Consider the following 21,236-nt stretch of genomic DNA (forward strand, 5'->3'; position numbering starts at 1 on the left):
CATAGTAACATCTGACAAAAATATCTAAAGACACTGGAGCAGCAGACTTTGTGAAAATTTATATTTGTGTCATTCTCAAAACGTTTGGCCACGACTGTACATTTTGTAAAATTTGAATACATTTTTAAAAATAAAAAAACACATTACAACTATCTAAAGTAACATTAGGGTGATGAGATATTCTCAGTGCATTGTAATGTCTCATGTTTCCTTGGAAACGTGCATTGCATCTCTCCCGCCTTGCCTCTCATTGGGAGTGCATGGCTGTACTCTTGAGTAAAACCTCTTAACTCACTCACTGATCTCTTATGATTAGTTGCTAATGTCCCATCTGCTATTGTCGTCCTCAGACCATAAATAAGCCACTCATGCCAACAGAAACGACCGAAGATGAGGAGCTGAGTGGAGCTAATGCACTTTTGTATCCAATCACAGTGTTTGTACAGTATGCTCTTTTTAGAGACTGTTTAGGGCCCATAGACTTAAGGAGTAACTTAAACACAATGCATCCTCATCCCTTTACAGAAGTTACAATTTGGCTTATTGGACCATTATTCACAGATAATTGGTCAATCTGGATGTATTTGCTATCACGTCTTCTGCTCTAACGATACAGCATAAAGCAGTAAACCAACTTCTCTACTTGTCGCCGCCTGCTTGTCGTGCCTTAACAAAATAGATGGAGATATTTTCCTCCGCCTCACTCACTCTACACGGCAGGATCCATTAAGTGCTCTCTCTGTAGCCTCACTTACTCTTTTAAGTTGGCAGTTTATTCTATGTCTTTTTTTAAAATAAAATGCCAGTTTATTCTGTCTTTGTACATTCCTATTCTTAACTCTATTCTGCGAATGCAGTATTTATTCAACTGCTTTTGTATTCATCAGAGGAGAAACGGGGAAAAGTGGGCAGAGCAGAATACTGTAGTTGATTATTTCCACTGGGAGATGAAAGAGTTCACAGTGAGGCTTTCTATACATCTCTTTTCTGCAACACCTGCAACGGTTTTGTTGTTGTTGTTGCTGCGGTGTTTTAAGTGTTACACAGAACAAGTAAGACATATGGCAACCTTCGAGGTTAAGTTGTAAAAAATGTTGTATCCTTTGTAGGCTTTGTACAATAGCCATAGCTGTTTATGAAACACGTATCATAGTTTCCTGCAATTACTGCACCATTCTGCTTAACAAAGTCACGATAAAGATGTTTCCTTGAAAGAAGTCGGCTAGTCCTAGCTAAAAATAATCCTCAGTATCATGAATATGGTAATGTGATTGCAGTGTCATAGCACATGATGAATCATTCAAACGATCAAAGATGCCGTTCAGGTTTGAAGAACAGTCTTTTACACTAAGGTTGACTGAGGACTCTTAAGCCTTGTTCACACTGCAGGCCTTAATGCTCAAATCCGTTTTGTTTTTCAAATCAGTTTTGGAATACTGACTGTCCAAACAGCAAGTTACAAGTAACCAAATCGGATTTGTGTGTGTTCAGACAGCAGTTATTTGCTGACTTGTCTACACTAGTTGTCTTAGAAAATATGGGTGTGTGAACACTGGTGTAGGCTGATTGGTGGTGGAGCTTGCGCTTCCTATCACTCAGAAGTTATGTAGTAAGCTAAGGTGACAACAATGGCTGCCATGGACATTTACAAGTTACTTTGAATGTTCAACATCATAGTGTAAGAACACATTTCAAGCCTCAAAGGATAAAATGATCCAACTTTCAAAACAAGTCCTTTTTGACTAGCCACAGCAGTCAACTAGATAGCTAGGTAGCTGTTTAACTTTCTAGCACATTCACTAATGTGTTTGTAAACAATAACCTAGCTAGATAGCTGCCACGCGTACTTTTCAAACTGTCAACAGAACTAGAAAGCAACAAGATGTGCCAAATAACAGTCAAAAAAACAAACACTTGAGGGCAAATAAATCTGATTTGAATCTTATTAGGAATCAGGTTTATATCTGTTTTCAAACCACCTTCAAAGGGGGTTTGAAATGTGTCTTGAAATATCCAATTCCATGTGCTTTTTGGCTGTTCAGAATGCAGGATTGGATTTGAATCACTTAAGCGTGATACAGTATATAGCACCAGTTTATACTGTATATATATATATATATATATATATATATATATATATATATACAGTTGAAGTCAGAAGTTTACATACACTTAGGCTGGATTCATTCAAACTTAACCAATCCACAAATTTTGGCAAGTCGGTTCTGACATTTTTCCAACAAATGTTAGCAGACAGATTATTTCACTTAGAATTCACTGTATCACAATTCCAGTGGGTCAGAAGTTTGCATACACTAAGTTGACTGTACCTTTAAACCACTTGGAAAATTCCAGAAAATTATGTCATGGCTTTAGTAGCTTCTGATAGGCTAATTATGAACACCATAGGACCACGCAACTGTCATACCGCTCAGGAAAGAGACACGTTCTGTCTCCTAGAGATGAACATACTTTGGTGTGAAAAGTGCAAATCAATCCCAGAACAACAGCAAAGGACCTTGTGAAGATGTTGGAGGAAACAGGTACAAAAGTATCTATATCCAAAGTAAAACGATTCCTATATCGACATAACCTGAAAGGCTGCTCTGCAAGGAAGAAGCCACTGTTCCAAAACTGCCATAAAAAAGCCAGACTACGGTTAGCAACTGCACATGGGGACAAAGATTGTACTTTCTGGAGAAATGTCCTCTGGTCTGATGAAACAAAAATCGAACTGTTTGGCCATAATGACCATCGTTATGTTTGGAGAAAAAGGGTGAGGCTTGCAAGCTGAAGAATACCATCCCAACCGTAGAGCACGGGGGTGGCAGCTTCATTTTGTGGGGGTGCTTTGCTGCAGGAGGGACTGGTGCACTTCACAAAATAGATGGCATCACGAGGGATGAAAATTATGTGGATATATTGAAGCAACATCTCAGGACATCAGTCAGGAAGTTAAAGCTTGGTCGCAAATGGGTCTTCCAAATGGACAATGACCCCAAGCATACTTCCAAAGTTGTGGCAAAATGGCTCAATGACAACAAAGTCAAGGTATTGGAGTGGCCATCACAAAGCACTGACCTCAATCCTGTTGAAAATCCTATAGAAAACCTGACTCAGTTACACCAGCTCTGTCTGGAGGAATGGGCCAAAATTCACATAATTGACATAAAATTCACATATTGTGGGAAGCTTGTGGAAGGCTACCCGAAACGTTTGACCCAAGTTAAACAATTTCAAGGCAATGCTACCAAATACTAATTGAGTGTATGTAAACTTCTGACCCTGTCACGAATCCCTCCGAAGATGGTGCCTCTTCCTGTTTGGGCGGCGCTCCGCCAGCTTTTGTGCGGGCTTGTTTTTCTGTTTATGGTGTGTGATTATTTTTATGGTGTGTGATTATTATTTTGTGGTATTTATTTTTCCGGTCAGTTTCGTCCTGTTATTTGGACTGGGTCTTTACGCGCCCTTGTGTGTGTGGCGTGACCGTCTCTCTGGGTTTTTGGAAAATAAAAATCCACATCTTGTGAACTACCCTGCTCTCTGCGCCTGACTTCTCCACCCACTACTCATAGAATCAGTGACAGACCCACTGGGAATGTGATGAGAGAAATACAAGCTAAAATAAATAATTATTGCAACTATTATTCTGACATTTCACATTCTTAAAATAAAATGGAGATCCTAACTGACCTAAGACAGGCAATTTTTACTACGATTAAATGTAAGGAACTGTGAAAAACTGAGTTTATGCAAACTGTATGCTAACTTCTGACTTCAACTGTATATATATATATATACAAAATAAAGAATCAAGAAATTATTAGTTACCAAATTCTCACCAAGCGCACCAATTTTCAATGTCCTCAGAATAGAAGTAACTTCCAGACTGATTTGGAGCATGTAACTATGCCAGCATACAAAATGGTCATAATTATTCTCCCCAATCATCACCTAAATCACCAGTTAACTTTTTTATTTATTATTTAAATGTTTTTTTGTTTGTTACTGCACCTGGTATTCCCAGGGGGTCTCCTGTCACAGTGCTAACCAGGCCCGATCCTGAACAGGCGTGTTCGGGGTGGTATGGTCACAAGCGTATTGTTTAACCCTGTTTCCACCCAAAATCAGGTCCCTTGGGTCATTTCTGCAACTCCTCAATGGGCTCGGAAGAGGCGACGGTTGGGATATGCATCCTGCGAAACATGACCCACCTGTCCGTCTACGTCTTATCACTCTGCTCGCTTAATCCAGATATCAGTTGCACCAATGTGTTGGAGCAAACACTGTTTGACTGACGACCGGAGTCAGCTTGCAGGCAACCGGCCTTGTCACAAGAAGACGCCAGAGCACGGTGAGCCAAGGAAATCCCCACTGGTCAAACCCTCTCCTACACCGGACTCCGCTGGGCCAATTGTGCGCCGTCCTATGAGGACTGAACCTCAGGCTGTATTGCCGCATCAGCACTGTGGTGCTGTGCTTTTGACCGCGGTGGCACCCAGGACCCCCTCAAAATTGCCAGTTTACTGTTAGGTAACTAATTCATCCTCTGTTTGGATCAGGTAGTTGATGGGATAACTTTCTTGGCTAGTTTTCATATTAGTGATTGTGAAACTTTATTCACAACTTATAATTGTTGCCATGAGACATTTATTTCGTAATCTGTATTTGTCATACATTGCAGAGTATGATATCATGTTAATGTGTGTACTTTCATTGTATTGCTATTTGGAATGCTTTCCAAGTGTTTCACAAACAGTGATGGGTCATCAACTGTGAAACGGCCTATGATGATGGGGCCTGACCTGTCCAGCCAAGTCACACACTTTCTGATGGATGAGATGGAGGACCACGATGGGACAGCTGGTACTCCTGGAGACTGACGTCACACCCTGGTGGGAGGATACCTTCTACGAGGAGAGCACCGAGTCTCTCATGACCATGGACATGAAGTTCATGCAGGCCAAGCAGACGGCGACCATCTTCTTGAGTCTCCACATTGTCCTGGCAAAGCATTTGGGTGGTAACTATTACATGGACTCAATGCTGTTATTTTTTAAGGTCTAATCACCTCTCTCCACATCGTTCTCTGGGTCCTCTGATTGTTTTCTACAATGCAGAGTATCCACAGGGGGGAAATTGTGGTGTAAACATTTGAGAAGGTGATACTCGTGACTAGAGACTTGCAGGCGCTGAGACCCGGCATGATGACTCCACAGGAGGCTGCTGAGAGGATGAATGGAGTCAATGGAATGTTTGCTACCATTCCATTCATTCCGTTCCAGCCATTACTATGAGCCCGTCCTGATCAAGCTGTTGATTGTGGCCTGTGGAATGTTGTCCCACTCCTCTTCAATGGCTGTGTGAAGTTGGTGGATATTGGCGGGAACTGGAATACGCTGTCGTACACGTCGATCCAAAGCATCCCAAACATGCTCAATAGATGACATGTCTAGTGAGTATGCAGGCCATGGAAGAACTGGGCCATTTTCAGGTTTCCAGGAATTGTGTAGAGATCCTTGCGATTTCGCGCTGTGAATTATCATGCTAAAACATGAGGTGATGGCGGCGGGTGAATGGCAAGACAATGGGCCTCAGGATCTCGTCACAGAATCTCTCTGCATTCAAATTGCCATCGATGAAATGCATTTGTGTTCATTGTCCGTAGCTTATGCCTTCCCATATCATCATCTGCCCAGTACCGTTGAAACCAGGATTCATCCGTGAAGTGCACACTTCTCCAGCGTGCCAGTGGCCATTGAAGGTGAGCATTTGCCCACTGAAGTCAGGTCAAGACCCGGCAAGCACGCAGATGAGCTTCCCTGAGACGGTTTCTGACAGTTTTTGCAGAAATTCTTTGGTTGTGCAAACCCACAGTTTCATCAGCTGTCCAGTCTCAGACGATCCCGCAGATGAAGAAGACGGGCTGGCATGGTTACACATGGTCTCAGGTTGTGAGGCCAGTTGGACGAACTGCCAAATTCTATAATACGATGTTGGAGGCGGCTTTTGGTAGATAAATTAATATTACATTCTCTGGCAACAGTTCTGGTGGTTGTTCCTGCAGTCAGCATGCCAATTGCAAGCTCCCTCAAAACTTGACACATCTGTGGCATTGTGTTGTGTGACAAAACTGCACATTTTTAGAGTGCCTTGTATTGTCTCCAGCACAAGCTGCACCTGTGTAATGATCATGCTTTTAAGCAGCTTCTTGATATGCCACACCTGCCTTGATGACAAATATGCACACTCTTGGCATTCTCTCAGCCAGCTTCATGAGGTTGTCACATGGAATGCATTTCAATGAACAGGTGTGCCTTGTTAAAAGTTGATTTGTGGAATTTCTTTCCTTCTTAATTGTGGATGAATTATTTTGGAAAAGGAGAAATGCTCACTAACAGAGGTGAAAACAAATTTGCGCACAACATTTGAGAGAAATAAGCTTTTTTTTCCTATATGGAACATTTCTGAGATATTTTATTTCAGCTTATGAAACATGGGACTGACACTTTATATGTTACATGTATAATTTTGTTCAGAATAAATTGTCATGTTTGGATTGTTTCAAGAGTTCATAAAGAGCTATGCATTTTGATATATTCTATTGTACGGTAAGTGCTCTGGATGCATTGTTACAGGGACACTGTGTTATGCTGACGGCGGATAGTTGAAAGAGGAGCGACATGGGTGTGCTCTTATCATTTTAATGTAGTTGATTAGATTAGAATCTTTGTATGATTTCCTGCCTATTGTTTTAACTAGCAAAGTGCAAAGAAATGTTCTTTCAGGCTGGGTGTGAGTTTCTGCTTGAATGTTCGTTCATACTTTGAGAACTTGTTAGTAAGCTCCTCTGTGTATCACACACGTAGTATTTTCTCTTAGAGATTCTTTCGAATTGAAGATATATGTAACCACGCTAAGTCGTACGTAGCTGATAGTCATCTACTTTGTAGGGTATCATGTATTCCATGCACACTGGAATTGTTTGAGTGTTAATTCTGTTGTGACTAATTAATCCTATTAGTTGAATTGAGTAAATGCATTCCTCGTCTTACAGAGTAATTAGTAGGTCTATTGGTAAATATAACTTACACTAGACATAGTGTGTGCTGGGGTTCCACCTTGACATCCCTACATGACACAATAAATGAACGCTAGAGCATTGGTCGCCAGGATTACTGTAGCTATTTGTATCTAGTCTCTTAATAACTGCATGACGCCTGCAAATTAGACACATGTTCATTATAGTCCTACTGAGAGGTTATGTAAGGCTGGATCCTGCGGGAAATGTACAGGGCCTGCTGCATTTATTCACATGGTAATGAAGTCCGATTGGTGAATGTCGTTTATTGTCATATTCAACATCATTTCGTTCAACGACACACTCACCTCGACAGTGTACTCCTTCATCATATCCGTCCTCACAATCTCTCGCTCCATCGCAAAGTTTATTGAAGTGGATGCACATTTTGGAGCCAATGCACTGCATGTGATTCGGCGGACATCTCGCCAACTCAGCTTTTGTACCTAAAACGAGGATAAAAAAAATAAAAAAACATAATCAGTTCAAAGTAATATTCTTGATTTGGTCATCAACATGAAGACATTGTAGGCTTATGAGAGCCAGTAAAGTTAAGCTGTCTCTCCCATGACAAAAGACACACAGGTGTATTTGGTCTATGCTAGACTGTCTTTAACGAGACTGTTGTGTTGGTGGTATACTTTTACCATCCCCACATGTTCACCCCATCATTGCTCCAGTCTTGTCAAACATATACCGTGAATGTTTTCTTTAGAGTTGGTGCTTCATGGTTAACACCCATGATTTCCCTCTATTGACTTTCCCTGTGGGTCCATTCCCTGTGGATCCATTCCCTGTGGATCCATTCCCTGTGGGTCCATTCCCTGTGGGTCCATTCCCTGTGAGTCCATTCCCTGTGGATCCATTCCTTGTGGGTCCATTCCCTGTGGATCCATTTTTATGATCCCAGCAAGAGGCTCATATATAATTTAGAAAATGTGAAAAAAATATATAAATACAGTACTAGTCAAAAGTTTGGACACACCTACTCATTTAAGGGTTTTTCTTTATTTTCACTTTTTTTTTTACATATATATCAGTACAAAGTATTTTTCATATTTTTTTTACATATATATCAGTACAAAGTATTTTTCATAATTCTTCACATATATATCAGTACAAAGTATTTTTCATTTTTTTAAAGCAGTCTAGAATCAGTTTGTAATTAAATCACACAGAAAGGTTTCATTTATTATATCCCACAGGGCTACTCAACATCTATTATATTCACTAACGCAATACTTATGAATAGGTTTTGAGAAGGGAGCAGAAAGCAATGTCTCGGCGAACCATTATTGGCTTATTGCAATACAAAAAAAGAATCGACTGTAAATCGTATCTAACCTGATAGTCTGCAGCTATACAATTCTAAAAAGGATCCTCAGCAAACTACACACAATACACCGTAATGACAAAGCGAAAACAGGATTTTCAAAAAATGTGCATCAAAAATAAAAAACAGAAATACCTTCTTTAGGTAAGTATTCAGACCCTTTGCTATGAGACTCGAAATTGAGCTCAGATGCATCCTGTTTCTATTTATCATACTTGAGATGTTTCTACAACTTGATTGGAGTCCACCTGTGGTAAATTCAATTGATTGGACGTGATTTAAAAAGGCACACAGCTGTCTATATGAGGTCCCACAGTTAATAGTAGAGCTCTGAGACAGGATTGTGTCGAGGCACAATATGCAGCATTGAAGGTCTCCAAAAACACAGTGGCCTCCATCATTCTTAAATGGAAGAAGTTTGGAACCACCAAGACTCTTCCTAGAGCTGGCCGCCCAGCCAAAATGAGCAATTGGGGGAGAAGGGCCTTGGTCAGGGTGGTGACCAAGAACCCAATGGTCACTCTGACAGAGCTCTACAGTTCCTCTGTGGAGATGAGAGAACCTTCTGGAAGGACAACCATCTCTGCAGCACTCCACTAATTAGGCCTTTCTGGTAGAGTAGCCAAACGGAAGCCACTCCTCAGTAAAACACACATGACAGCCCGCTTGGAGTTTGCCAAAAGGCACCTAAAGACTCTTCAAACCAAGATTGAACTCTTTGGCCTGAATACCAAGCATCACGCCTGGAGGAAATCTGGCACCGCTCATCACCTGGCCAATACCATCCCTAGGGTGAAGCATGGTGGTGGCAGTATCATGCTGTGGGGATGTTTTTCAGCAGCAGGGACTGGGAGACTCGTCAGGATCGAGGCAAAGATGAACAGAGCAAAGTACAGAGAGTTCCTTGATGAAAACCTGCTCCAGAGCGCTCAGGATCTCAGACTTGGGCAAAGGTTACCTTCCAACAGGATAACGATTCTAAGCACACAGCCAGGACAACGATCTTAAGCACACAGCCAAGACAACGCAGGAGTGGCTTCGGGACAAGTCTCTGAATGTCCTTGTGTGGCCCAGCCAGAGTCCGGACTTGAACCCGATCGAACATCTCTGGAGAGACCTGAAAATATCTGTGCGGCAATGCTCCTCATTCAACCTGACAGAGCTTGAGAGGATCTGCAGAAAAGAATGGGAGAAACTCCCCAAATACAGGTGTGCAAAGCTTGTAGTGTCATACCCAAGAAGACTCGAGGCTGTAATCGCTGCCAAAGGTGCTTCAGCAAAGTACTGAGTAAAGCGTCTGAATACTTATGTAAATGTAATATTTCAGTTTTTTATTTGAAACATTTTCTAAAAAACATTTTTTGTTTTTGTCATTATGGGGTATTGTGTGTGGTTGATGTGTAAAAAGTAAAGGGTTCTGAATACTTTCAGAGTGCACTGTGCATACCGCAGGAGGGAGGGACGGGGGGAGGACGGCTCATAACAATGGCCGGAACGGAGCAAATGGAATGGCATCAAACACCTGGAAACCATGTGTTTGATGTATTTGATACGGTTCCACTCCAGCCATTACCACGAGCCCGTCCTCCCCAATTAAGGTGCCACCAGCCTCCTGTGATGCATAGTGTAGCATTCGCACTAAGATATGGGCTAGGCTTACTGTAAATTGCATTATGGCTGAGTATGGACATGAGTAATTCCGATCAAATTCTCCTAAAACGAAACAACTTGTTTTAAACAGGGTAAATGTCTAAATACAATTACAGGCGCTAAAAACTGTCACTGCAAAAAATATCACATTGTTTCTTCCCATAATTGTATTTTTAAATGTGAGTGGCTTTGATATTCTAACAATTATTAAAAACAAATCAGTCACATTCTGTTGACATCACGGAATGTCAATGGCCTTAATTTCAGCCTAACAAATTTGTATCTCCAACCCAAAACACACAGGCAGTGAATAGTAAGCGTGCAAGAAAAATGGGGTGGCAGGTAGCCTAGCACTTAAGAGCAGTGGGCAAGTAACCGAAAGGTTGCTGGTTTGAATCCCAGGGACGACCAGGTGAAAATTCTGTTGTTGTACCCTTGAGCACGGCATGAAACCCTTATTGCTCCGGATAAGAGCGTCTACTAAATGACACAAATGTCAAATAGATTCTAATGTGAACTCCTGTTAGGTTGCCACCAGTTAGGTAGATATCACTGAATGAAGTCTTCAGCTAAGTGTCATAAATCAAAAATTAGATTGAAGCTAACACCTCAAGAAATCGACTCAAATTCAAACATCATAAAGTTGACAAAAAGGACAGCTAAAATCAACAGTGGAACTTCTTGATATTGTGAGAGTTGGACACCTACTTTGCTGCTCACCACTGAACATGACACATAACATATTAGAGAGACTCCTGGCAAGGTGTGCTGCCTGTTTACTGTTGAGGAGAGAGAAACGATCCGTTGAACCACCCCTGAATAATTTTGCAACACGGCAAACAAACAAGTCATTCTGTGGGACACAAAAGGCCAACATTAAACCTGGTCTGAATTCACTCAACAACCAACTGTAGTCATATGGTTTCTTCACAGAAAAATTCACCTTTTCATACATTTTAAGTGTTACTTTTTACCCTCAGGTAACACATTCAAATGTGAGAGTGGGGTTTTGATGAAGGCTTTGATATTTTAACACCTACAGCGCCTCCGGAAAGTATTCAGACCCCTTGACTTTTTCCACATTTTGTTACGTTACAGCATTCTTCGAAAATGGATTAAATCGTGTTTTGTTTTTCACATGTCAATCTACACACAATACCCAATAATGACAAATCAAAAACAGGTTTGTAGAAATGTTTAATAATTTATTAAAAATAAGAAACTGAAATATAACATTGACATAAGTATTCAGACCCTTTACTCAGTACTTTGTTGAAGCACCTTTGGCAGCGATTACAGCCTCGATATCAGTATGACACTACAAGCTTGGCACACCTATATTTGGGGAGTTTCTCCCATTCTTCTCTGCAGATCCTCACAAGCTCTGTCCGGTTGGATGGGGAGCGTCAATTTACTGCTATTTTCAGGTCTCTCCAGAGATGTTCGATCGGGTTCAAGTCCAGGCTCTGGCTGGGCCACCTAAGGACACTCAGAGACTTGTCCTGAAGCCACTCCTGTGTTGTCTGAACCTTCGCCCCAGTCTGAGGTCCTGAGCACTCTGGAGCAGGTTTTAATCTTTCCCTCCTGACAGGTCTCTCAGTCCCTGCCACTGAAAAACATCCCCACAGCATGACGCTGCAACCACCATGCTTCACCGTAGGGATGGTGCCAGGTTTCCTCCAGATTGGCAGTTTGGCAGGGCGGCCAACTCTAAGAAGAGTCTTGGTGGTTCCAAACTTCTTCCTTTTTAAGAATGATGGAGGCCTTTGTGTTCTTGGGGACCTTCAATGCTGCCGAAATGTTTTGATACCCTTTCCCAGATCTGTGTCTCAACACATTCCTGTCTCAGAGCTCTAGGACAATTCCTTCAACCTCATGGCTTGGTTTTTGCTCTGACATACACTGTCAACTGTGGGAACTTATACAGACAGCTGTGTGCCTTTCCAAATCATGTCCAATCAATTGAATTTACCACAGGTGGACTCCAATCAAGTTGTAGAAACATCACAAGGATGAACAATGGAAGCAGGATGCACCTGAGCTCAATTTCGAGTCTCATAGCAAAGGGTCTGAATACTTATGTAAATAAGGTATTTCTGTTTTTAAAATTGTAATATATTTGCAAACAATTCTAAAAAACTGTTTTCGCTTCGTCATTATGGGGTATTGTGTGTAGAAAAACATGTATTTCATCCATTTTAGAATAAGGTAACGTAACAAAAAGTGGGAAAAGTCCAGGAGTCTGAATACTTTCCGAATGCACTGTATATATGCACTTTTCATCAAATGAATGTGTTTTTCCCTCAGTAAACTTTGGTATAATAATAACAGTGAATACAATACGCTTGTTGTGTTGCACAGAATTAATGTGTTCTTAGAAAATATCCCATGATGAACAACTTACACAGAAGTTCAGATGTTTGCATGAATAATCTTAGCAAGTTAGGATTCAATCAAGAATTCTTCCTTACTTGTTCGTCAATTTAGCTTTTCCTGCTTTTCCAAACCACAGATTGCACGGATGCAAATAAATGGAAATGAATTAAAGGATTTGCAAATAATAGTTATTTAGTTAGGACGTGGGCAAGTCAGGCTAGCTCAGGACAGACCCACTAACATACAGCACAAGTCCAGGTTCAAAGACAAACAATGACAGCATGGCCTTTAATGTTGATTTAATAAAAACTGCACATCCTGCAGTTTAATACCACTACGCTATGCTACATTACTCTGACAAACCTCTCTCCTGCAGGTGCCAATCCTCCAGGGGGAAAGATAATGTACATTCACAAGCCATTGAGTTTCATTTGATGAGCCTGTGTTGGTTAAGTCACCCCTTAGTAAACATGTTTTCATTAACACAAGGCCCTTACATCGAGTAGTGTGTAAGGGTTAGTCCTTACAATGGTCATGACTCACATCCTCTTCAAATCTGAATACTTTCCAAATGCACTGTATAACACAACAAAGGACAGCATTTTTATTTGATTTAACTCGGCAAGTCAGTTAAGAACAAATTCTTATTTTCAATGACGGCCTAGGAACCGTGGGTTAACCTGCCTGTTCAGGGGCAGAACGACAGATTTTTACCTTATCAGCTCAGGGATTTGATCTTGCAACCTTTCGGTTACTAGTCCAACACTCTAACCGCTAGGCTACCTGCCGCCCCATTGTTGGCGGATAAGAGCAGGACTCCTTCAGTAGACTAGCGATCTCAAGCTCCTAAATTTAGTTAGATGATGGTTGAGGATGGTGATGCCAGTTGATGCCAGATAATGGTCATGCCAGATGATTTCCATAAGGAAGTCTAGTCTCAGTGATCAAAAAGCAGCCGGAGCTGAAGTGCATTTTTTAAAGCCAGCTAGCTAGCCAAACCAGAGTCAACCTGCCATCATGGGTAAAAACAACCAGATACTGTATATCCAATCAACAATGACAAAAAAAGTGAATTAAAAATCATATATATATGTACAAAATGTACAAAGTTATCTGTTTAGGCTGCCTTCCGGCGCCGTTATTATAATTAGCTTTCAAAACAGAGTATCAGATTTCACCCAAAACAACATCAATTCAATATTTACAATATAAATGGATCAAGTCATTAAAAACGAAACGATCAAATTCTGAAAATACACACATTTTGAAGTCGCGCCAAAGCCCGCTGAGGGAGTGTCAGTTTAGAAGTGGCTGTCAAAACGAGGTCTATTTATTTTTGGAGAGAAAAGGATCGAAGACAAAACAAAGTTTAAAACACATAAACAACCAGCTTCTCTGAAGGCCTAGCAGAGCAGTAGAAAAGATGCTGTCAGAAGTTCAAGTGCCTGACAGCCAAGAAACGTCTTCAATGTGTCTGTCTGTACCCCTCTGGAGATCAACAATTTAGAACACCTGCACTATACCAAAAACATAGTATAACACTACAACAATACATGGCAGAATTGTACATTGACAATTACATTGGTCATCAAACATTTGAGGTACTTGAGTATCAACAAACTATGTAAATAGACTATACTGTAAATAAAGAAATGTATAAATAAACTATGTGTTTTAAATGGCTTTCCTACAATCAAACAAATGAAGTCTGTAATATTATAATAATCATTTATCAGAGGTGAGCAAACATATTACTTTGGTTTGTTTTTTTAATAGATTTGCTAGAAATAACTGCATGGGCTCATAGAAACAGACCCAATAGGCATGTTTAAGTATTCTACACCCTGTTCCTGAAAAGGAAACTTTGCTGAGAACGTTGACAAGTTCACCACCTCCATCTGCCTGTCAGACTCACAGTCTGTGATCACTAGGAGAAGTGATGTGCTTCACTCAAGATTTCAAACCTTCACAATAACTAGATCAAGGGCAAGTCAAGTTTTTTTTTATACATTAGAACGAGCTGAAAGGGAACATTTTATGCTTTGGTGAACAACAATTTCTAAACTTTATTAAATTCCCGGCAAGGGCCGTATAAAATCTGTTTTACATTTAGCCCAATCCATTTTTTTGCCACATGTAATTGTCTCGCTAAATTAATTTGGATGTTCTAAGTCCACAAAAATGCTTAAATCACATCAGGAGTCCACTTTTTTGGAAAGTTTACACTTTAATTAAAGCGTGCAAAGACTGTTGTGTTTGGCTAGCAGTGTTTTTGTAGCCTATTGCACATGTGATGGCAGAGTTGGTAAAAATCATCATGATATCATTTTGCCAGGTAGGCCTATTTTGTAGGCAACATTTAACTGGGACGGTTTTTGGGAAAGCTAACTGGCTACAACATAAACAGGCACATTCCCATCGTGCTGTTACTTCTTCAGAAAGTTGCAGGAAATACATATCCCCGATGCATTATTTTCATGAATGATGATAAACTACCGCAATTAATAACTACTTTTCTAATAAGCACAATTAATTAATGTTCTACTAAGTAAAAAAAAAAGAATGTATATATTGCTCAAAATGTCTGGATTCCGTGATTCGGTCCGCGTTTTCCGCATCACATATTTATAGTGTACTACAGTTTATACTAAATGGAGACGACTCAGTATAATGTATTACTGGATTCTCAATTACAGTCTAGTACTTCACCGGGATCATTGTTCTGCCATGAAAGTGGCCTCTCATAATCTCGTGTTTTTTCTCAAATTGTTCACCCTGCTTTTTTATCAATAATTTCTGCTGGTAAATATCAGAAAAATAACAGAACAAAGACTCAAGCAGTGTCACACAGTTTAAAAGCTCCAAATGATAGTCTGTCCACATGGAAGATGAATAAATAATTAGTCGTGAAAAATTTGCCGGGCAGAATTTAAACTATATTAAGCTGTAGCTATCCCCCATGGGGCCCAATTGAGTGCCATTTTCAAGAGGAGCTCAGCTCTTATGTCTTTAGGGCAACTTCCAGCACTGGCACTTCCATTCAAAAGAATGGCTGTGGGTCTTCACAGAGCTAGCTATAACTTTGATGCCTATCCACTTGATGTCGGCTATCTTAACAAACATAGAAACAAGACCGTGAGAACCTGAGATCTATTCCTTACACACAACTGTAGTTCATGTCTCACTTTCCAAGGCAAGAAGATGCATTGCATCACCTGCATTTGAGGGTGAACCAGAGGAAAGCATACTACCATAACAGCAGGATATATTCTGTGGTACCTTCATGATTGTTTTAGTGGGCAGGACACCTCACCCCATAAAAGCAAGAGTCACTATACATTCATCTGCTTTCACAACAAATGAATTATTTGTGTCGGGGGAGAAAAAACAAGAGAAGAAGAGAGACTGCCTCAGCAGAAGCGGTTCAAAAGGAGTTGCTCCACTTTGCTGTCTCTTACCATCCCAGGGTGAAACCGTTGCTTTGTAAAAAAAAAAACAAGAGAAGAAGAGAGACTGCCTCAGCGGAAGCGGTTCAAAAGGAGTTGCTCCACTTTGCTGTCTCTTACCATCCCAGGGTGAAACCGTTGCTTTGTAAAAAAAAAACAAGAGAAGAAGAGAGACTGCCTCAGCGGAAGCGGTTCAAAAGGAGTTGCTCCACTTTGCTGTCTCTTACCATCCCAGGGTGAAACCGTTGCTTTGTAAAAAAAAAAACTTGTCCTGCAACCTCTAAGTCAGATGTTGAATAGTGTTGTTTGATAGCTTAGAGACCCACGGTACACATAGCCACACAATAACAAAACGACTTTGTAGCTCACGTTCTCATTAGCTCAAACTGGTTTAAGAGTCATGTGTCTTGGAACATTGTGGTTCCTGGTTACAAAAGCATAGCCAATATAGAAACACATCAAATAATAATAGCTAAGAGATGCATAAAAAACAAACACTTTCTGACTTTCCCAGTACTTTCTCAGGTCATTTTCATATTGTACACCTCTGTAGCTATTGGATAAATGTCTCATATCATTGACTATTAGAAACTCCAATAAATCCTTCATCTTTCAATCTTTTAGGATGCAAAGCAGTGCAGGCAAACTTAACAGGAGACAAATCGATGTCATCTTTAAATGAGCAAACCTTCATTAGGAACCTAATGCAACCTTCCATTCTGCAGAAGGTCAGGTATTTTTCCCTCTACAACAGCCGTCTATCAAGCAATTACCAACACACACACATACACACACACTCACGCGCATGCACACACACGCACGCACACACACACACACACACACACACACACACACACACACACACACACACACACACACACACACACACACACAGTCTGTTAGAGTCAGAGTCCTGATCCTCTGAATAATTCCCCCACTAAGAATACATGAATAATTTATTGGGCTCATTTAAAAAACTCTGAGTGGATTTCACAGTCATGCTACTTAATATTATTTCCCTTGGCATGGACTGAAACACCTTTAAAGCAGGAGTGCTGAGTGCCAGGTTATGAGTTTTGTTTTTGGCTGTGGGACGTTCAGTGTTTCCGATAGATTTGTTCATATAGAGCAGTGGTTCCCAAACCTTTTATAGTCCCGTACCCCTTCAAACATTCAACCTCCAGCTGCGTACCCTCTCTAGCACCAGGGTCAGCGCACTCTCAAATGTTTTTTTTTTTTACCATCATTGTAAGCCTGCCACACTATACTCTACATTTATTAAACATGAGATTGAGTGTGAGTTTTTCACACAACCCAGCTCGTGGGAAGTGACAAAGAGCTCTTATAGGACCAGGGCACAAATAATAATATAATATTCATCGAAAATTGTGAATAACTCACCACAGGTTAATGATAAGGGTGTGCTTGAAAGGATGCACATACATTGGCTTGCAAAATGATTCACCCCCTTGGCATTTTTCCTATTTTGTTGCCTTACAACCTGGAATTAAAATAGATTTTGGGGGGGCTTTGTATCATTTGATTTACACAACATGTCTACCACATGATATTTTTTATTGTGAAACAAATGAGAAATAAGACAAAAAAAAACAGAAAACTTGAGCATGCATTCCTATTCACCCCTCCAAAGTCAATACTTTGTAGAACCACCTTTTGCAGCAATTACAGCTGCAAGTCTCTTGGGGTATGTCTCTATAAGCTTGGCACATCTAGCCACTGGGATTTCTGCCCATTCTTCAAGGCAAAACTGCTCCATCTGCTTCAAGTTGGATGGGTTATGCTGGTGTACAGCAATCTTTAAGTCATACCACAGATTCTCAATTGGATTGAGGTTTGGGCTTTGACTAGGGCATTCCAAGACATTTAAATGTTTCCCCTTAAACCACTCGAGTGTTGCTTTAGCAGTATGCTTAGGGTCATTGTCCTGCTGGAAGGTGAATCTCCATCCCAGTCTCAAATCTCTGGAAGACTGAAACAGGTTCCCTCAAGATTTTCCCTGTATTTAGTGCCATCTATCATTCCTTCAATTCTGACCAGTTTCCCAGTCCCTGCCAATGAAAACATCCCCACAGCATGATGCTGCCACCACCATGCTTCACTGTGGGGATATTGTTCTCGGGGTGATGAGAGGTGTTGGGTTTGCGCCAGACATAACGTTTTCCTTGATGGCCAAAAAGCTCAATTTTAGTCTCATCTGACTAGAGTACCTTCTTCCATATGTTTGGGGTGTCTCCCACATGCCTTTTGGCGAACACCAAACATGTTTACTTATTTTTTTCTGGACTCTCTTCCATACAGCCCAGCTCTGTGGACTGTAAGGCTTAAAGTGGTCCTATGGACATATATTCCAATTTATGCTCTTTGTTGCCTCTCTGATTAATGCCCTCCTTGCCTGGTCCGTGAGTTTTGGTGGGCGGCCCTCTCTTGGCAGGTTTGTTGTGGTGACATATTCTTTCCCTTTTTTAATAATGGATTTAATGGTGCTACGTGGGATGTTCAAAGTTTTGGGATATTTTTTATAACCCAACCCTGATCTGTACTTCTCCACAACTTTGTCCCTGACCTGTTTGGAGAGCTCCTTGGTCTTCATAGTGCAGCTTGCTTTGTGGTGCCCCTTGCTTAGTGGTGTTGCAGATTCTGGGGCCTTTCAGAACAGATATATATATCTGTATATGTATATATACTGAGATCATGTGACAGATCATGGAACACTTAGATTGCACACAGGTGGACTTTATAACTTTTTTTTAACATAATTATGTGACTTCTGAAGGTAATTGGTTGCACCAGATCTTATTTAGGAGCTTCATAGCAAAGGGGGTGAATACATATACACGCACCACTTTTCCTTTTTAGTTTATTTTTATTTTTTTGAAACAAGTTATTTTTTTCATTACCCTTCACCAATTTGGACTATTTTGTGTGTCCATTACCATTACATTAAATCCGAATAAAAAATCTATTTAAATTACAAAATAGGAAAATGCCAAGGGTGCCAGGGGTGAATACTTTTGCAAGGCACTGTAACTCTGCAATGTTGGGTTGTATTGGAGAGTCTCAATCTTAAATCATTTTCCACACACAGTCTGTGCCTGTATTTAGTTGGATTCTCGGCCCTCATGCTAGTGATGGCCGAGAATCCACTCTCGCATAGGTATGTGGTTGTAAAGCGCATCAGAGTCTTAACAGCATGATTTGAGCGCAGAATATCCTGCGGTTTGCAGAAGAGGATGTCTTCCTTAATTGTGTCACGTTCTGACCTTTATTTCCTTTGTTTTGTCGTTATTTAGTATGGTCAGGGCGTGAGTTGGGGTGGGCAGTCTATGTTTGTTTTTCTATGATTTGGGGATTTCTATGTTTCGGCCTAGTATGGTTCTCAATCAGAGGCAGGTGTCATTAGTTGTCTCTGATTGAGAATCATACTTAGGTAGCCTGGGTTTCACTGTTTGTTTGTGGGTGTTTGTTTCCGTGTCTGTGTTTTTCACCACCCGGTACTGTTTTGGGTTTCGTTCGGTCCACGTTTATTGTTTTTTTGTATTCAGTTGTTCATGTGTAGTATTTCTTATTAAAAGAACCATGGACACTTACCACGCCGCATATTGGTTCTCCGATCCTTCTCGCCTCTCCTCTTTGGAAGAAGAGGAGGAAATCCCTTACAAATTGACCCCCCATAAACGCAACAAACATATACCAGGAGCTGTGCCAGGCCCGCCACGTTTGTTGACTCATCCAGCTGTAATGCATAGAATTCACTGGCTTGTATGTGAGGCAGTAATTGTTTCAAAACGTCTCCTGCCATGTCACTAATGTGTCGTGAAACGGTATTGTTTGATGAGGGCATTGTCTGTATAGTTTTTTTGGCCTTTTCTCCCAGCCATATCCATTGTCCCAGCCATATTAAGTCCTCCACAATAGTATGGGGCCTGCCTGTCCAAGCCACTCGGTAGTCCAAGCCACTCACCTTACAAGACACTTTTAGCCCCTTCTTATTAATGGTATCTGTTGCTTTTATACATGTCTTACTACTTGAAAGTCGTCATAATTCTCATTCAAAAAAACTCCTGTGGCTTATTTTTCAAATTGGCATACTTTGTTTATATATTTTGTATGTTTTATTTGGCGTACCTCCGACGGCATTGCATACCCCAGTTTGGGAATACCTGCTATAGAGTATGGGATCACAAACGGATCTTAACAAATCTCTCACTCTCTCTTTCTCTCTGCTACATGAGTAATTTTGTGTAGTCACGAAGCGAAGGTAAAAGGTTGCTATTTGTTTGTAAGACAAAGTATCAATGACTGCCCTGCACAACAGCAGTAAGAGCAGAATTGATTTAACATATACCTGGACCTTTCGACTCCGCATTGATCCAATTCTCTTTGGTTCTCTGCTGACATCACGTTCAACAAATACAAACAAACAACTTTGCCATGGTTGTTGTTGTTGACCTTGCGATGGCTTGTATTACTTTCAGCCAGTGATCATGTCCAGAACTTTATTAACCTTTGAACCTGTATGGCACTATTCAAAGGGAAAACAAACACAGTGGCATCCTAGGGTGTTGTTATCCATCCTTGAGGTTTATTTGAGACAACTTTTCAAAATAAAAACACCTACAGTACCAAAAGTTACAACACACCTACTCATTCAAGGGTTTTTCTTTATTTTCTACTATGTTCTACATTGTACCATAATAGTGAAGATATCAAAACTATGAAATAACACATTTGGAATCATGTAGGATCCAAAAAAAGTGTTTAACAAATCAAAATAGATTTTATATTTGAGATTCTTCAAAGTAGCCACCCTATGCCTTGATGACAGATTTGCACACTCTTGGTATTCTACCAACCAGCTTCATGAGGTAGTCACCTGGAATTAATTTCAATTAACAGGTGTGCCTTGTTAAAAGTTCATTCATAGAATTTCATTACTTCTTAATGCTTTTGAGCCACTCAGTGGTAATGTGACAAGGTAAGGGTGGTATACAGAAGACAGCCTTATATGGTAAAATACCAAATCCATATTATTGCAAGACCCAGAGGTACCTCTGCTGCAGAAGATACGTTCATTCGAGTTTTAAATGCACCTCAGATTGAAGCCAGAATAAATGCTCACAGATTTCAAGTAACAGGCACATCTCAACATCAACTGTTCAGAGGCCTTCATAGTCTAATTGCTGAAAAGAAACCACTACTAAAGGATACCAATAATAAGAAGAGACTTGCTTGGGCCAAGAAACACGAGCAATGGACATTAGACCAGTGGAAATCTGTCCTTTGGTCTGATGAGTCCAAATTTGAGATTTTTGGTTCCAACCGCCGTGTT

The 21,236-nt window shown here is 40.6% G+C and overlaps 1 protein-coding gene across 1 annotated transcript in view; it reads right to left on the reverse strand.

Moving 5' to 3' along the window:
• The window catches only part of LOC139414171 (low-density lipoprotein receptor-related protein 1B-like), a 195,784-nt gene that overhangs the window by 153,426 nt on the left and 21,122 nt on the right, over window positions 1-21,236 (reverse strand). Inside the window, exon 2 of the mRNA XM_071162057.1 lies at window positions 7,390-7,527. Coding sequence (XP_071018158.1) covers window positions 7,390-7,527 — 138 coding nt within the window. The remainder of the gene's footprint in view (window positions 1-7,389; window positions 7,528-21,236) is intronic.

Source organism: Oncorhynchus clarkii, chromosome 7 (assembly GCF_045791955.1).
Source record: "Oncorhynchus clarkii lewisi isolate Uvic-CL-2024 chromosome 7, UVic_Ocla_1.0, whole genome shotgun sequence".
NCBI classification, from domain to species: domain Eukaryota; kingdom Metazoa; phylum Chordata; class Actinopteri; order Salmoniformes; family Salmonidae; genus Oncorhynchus; species Oncorhynchus clarkii.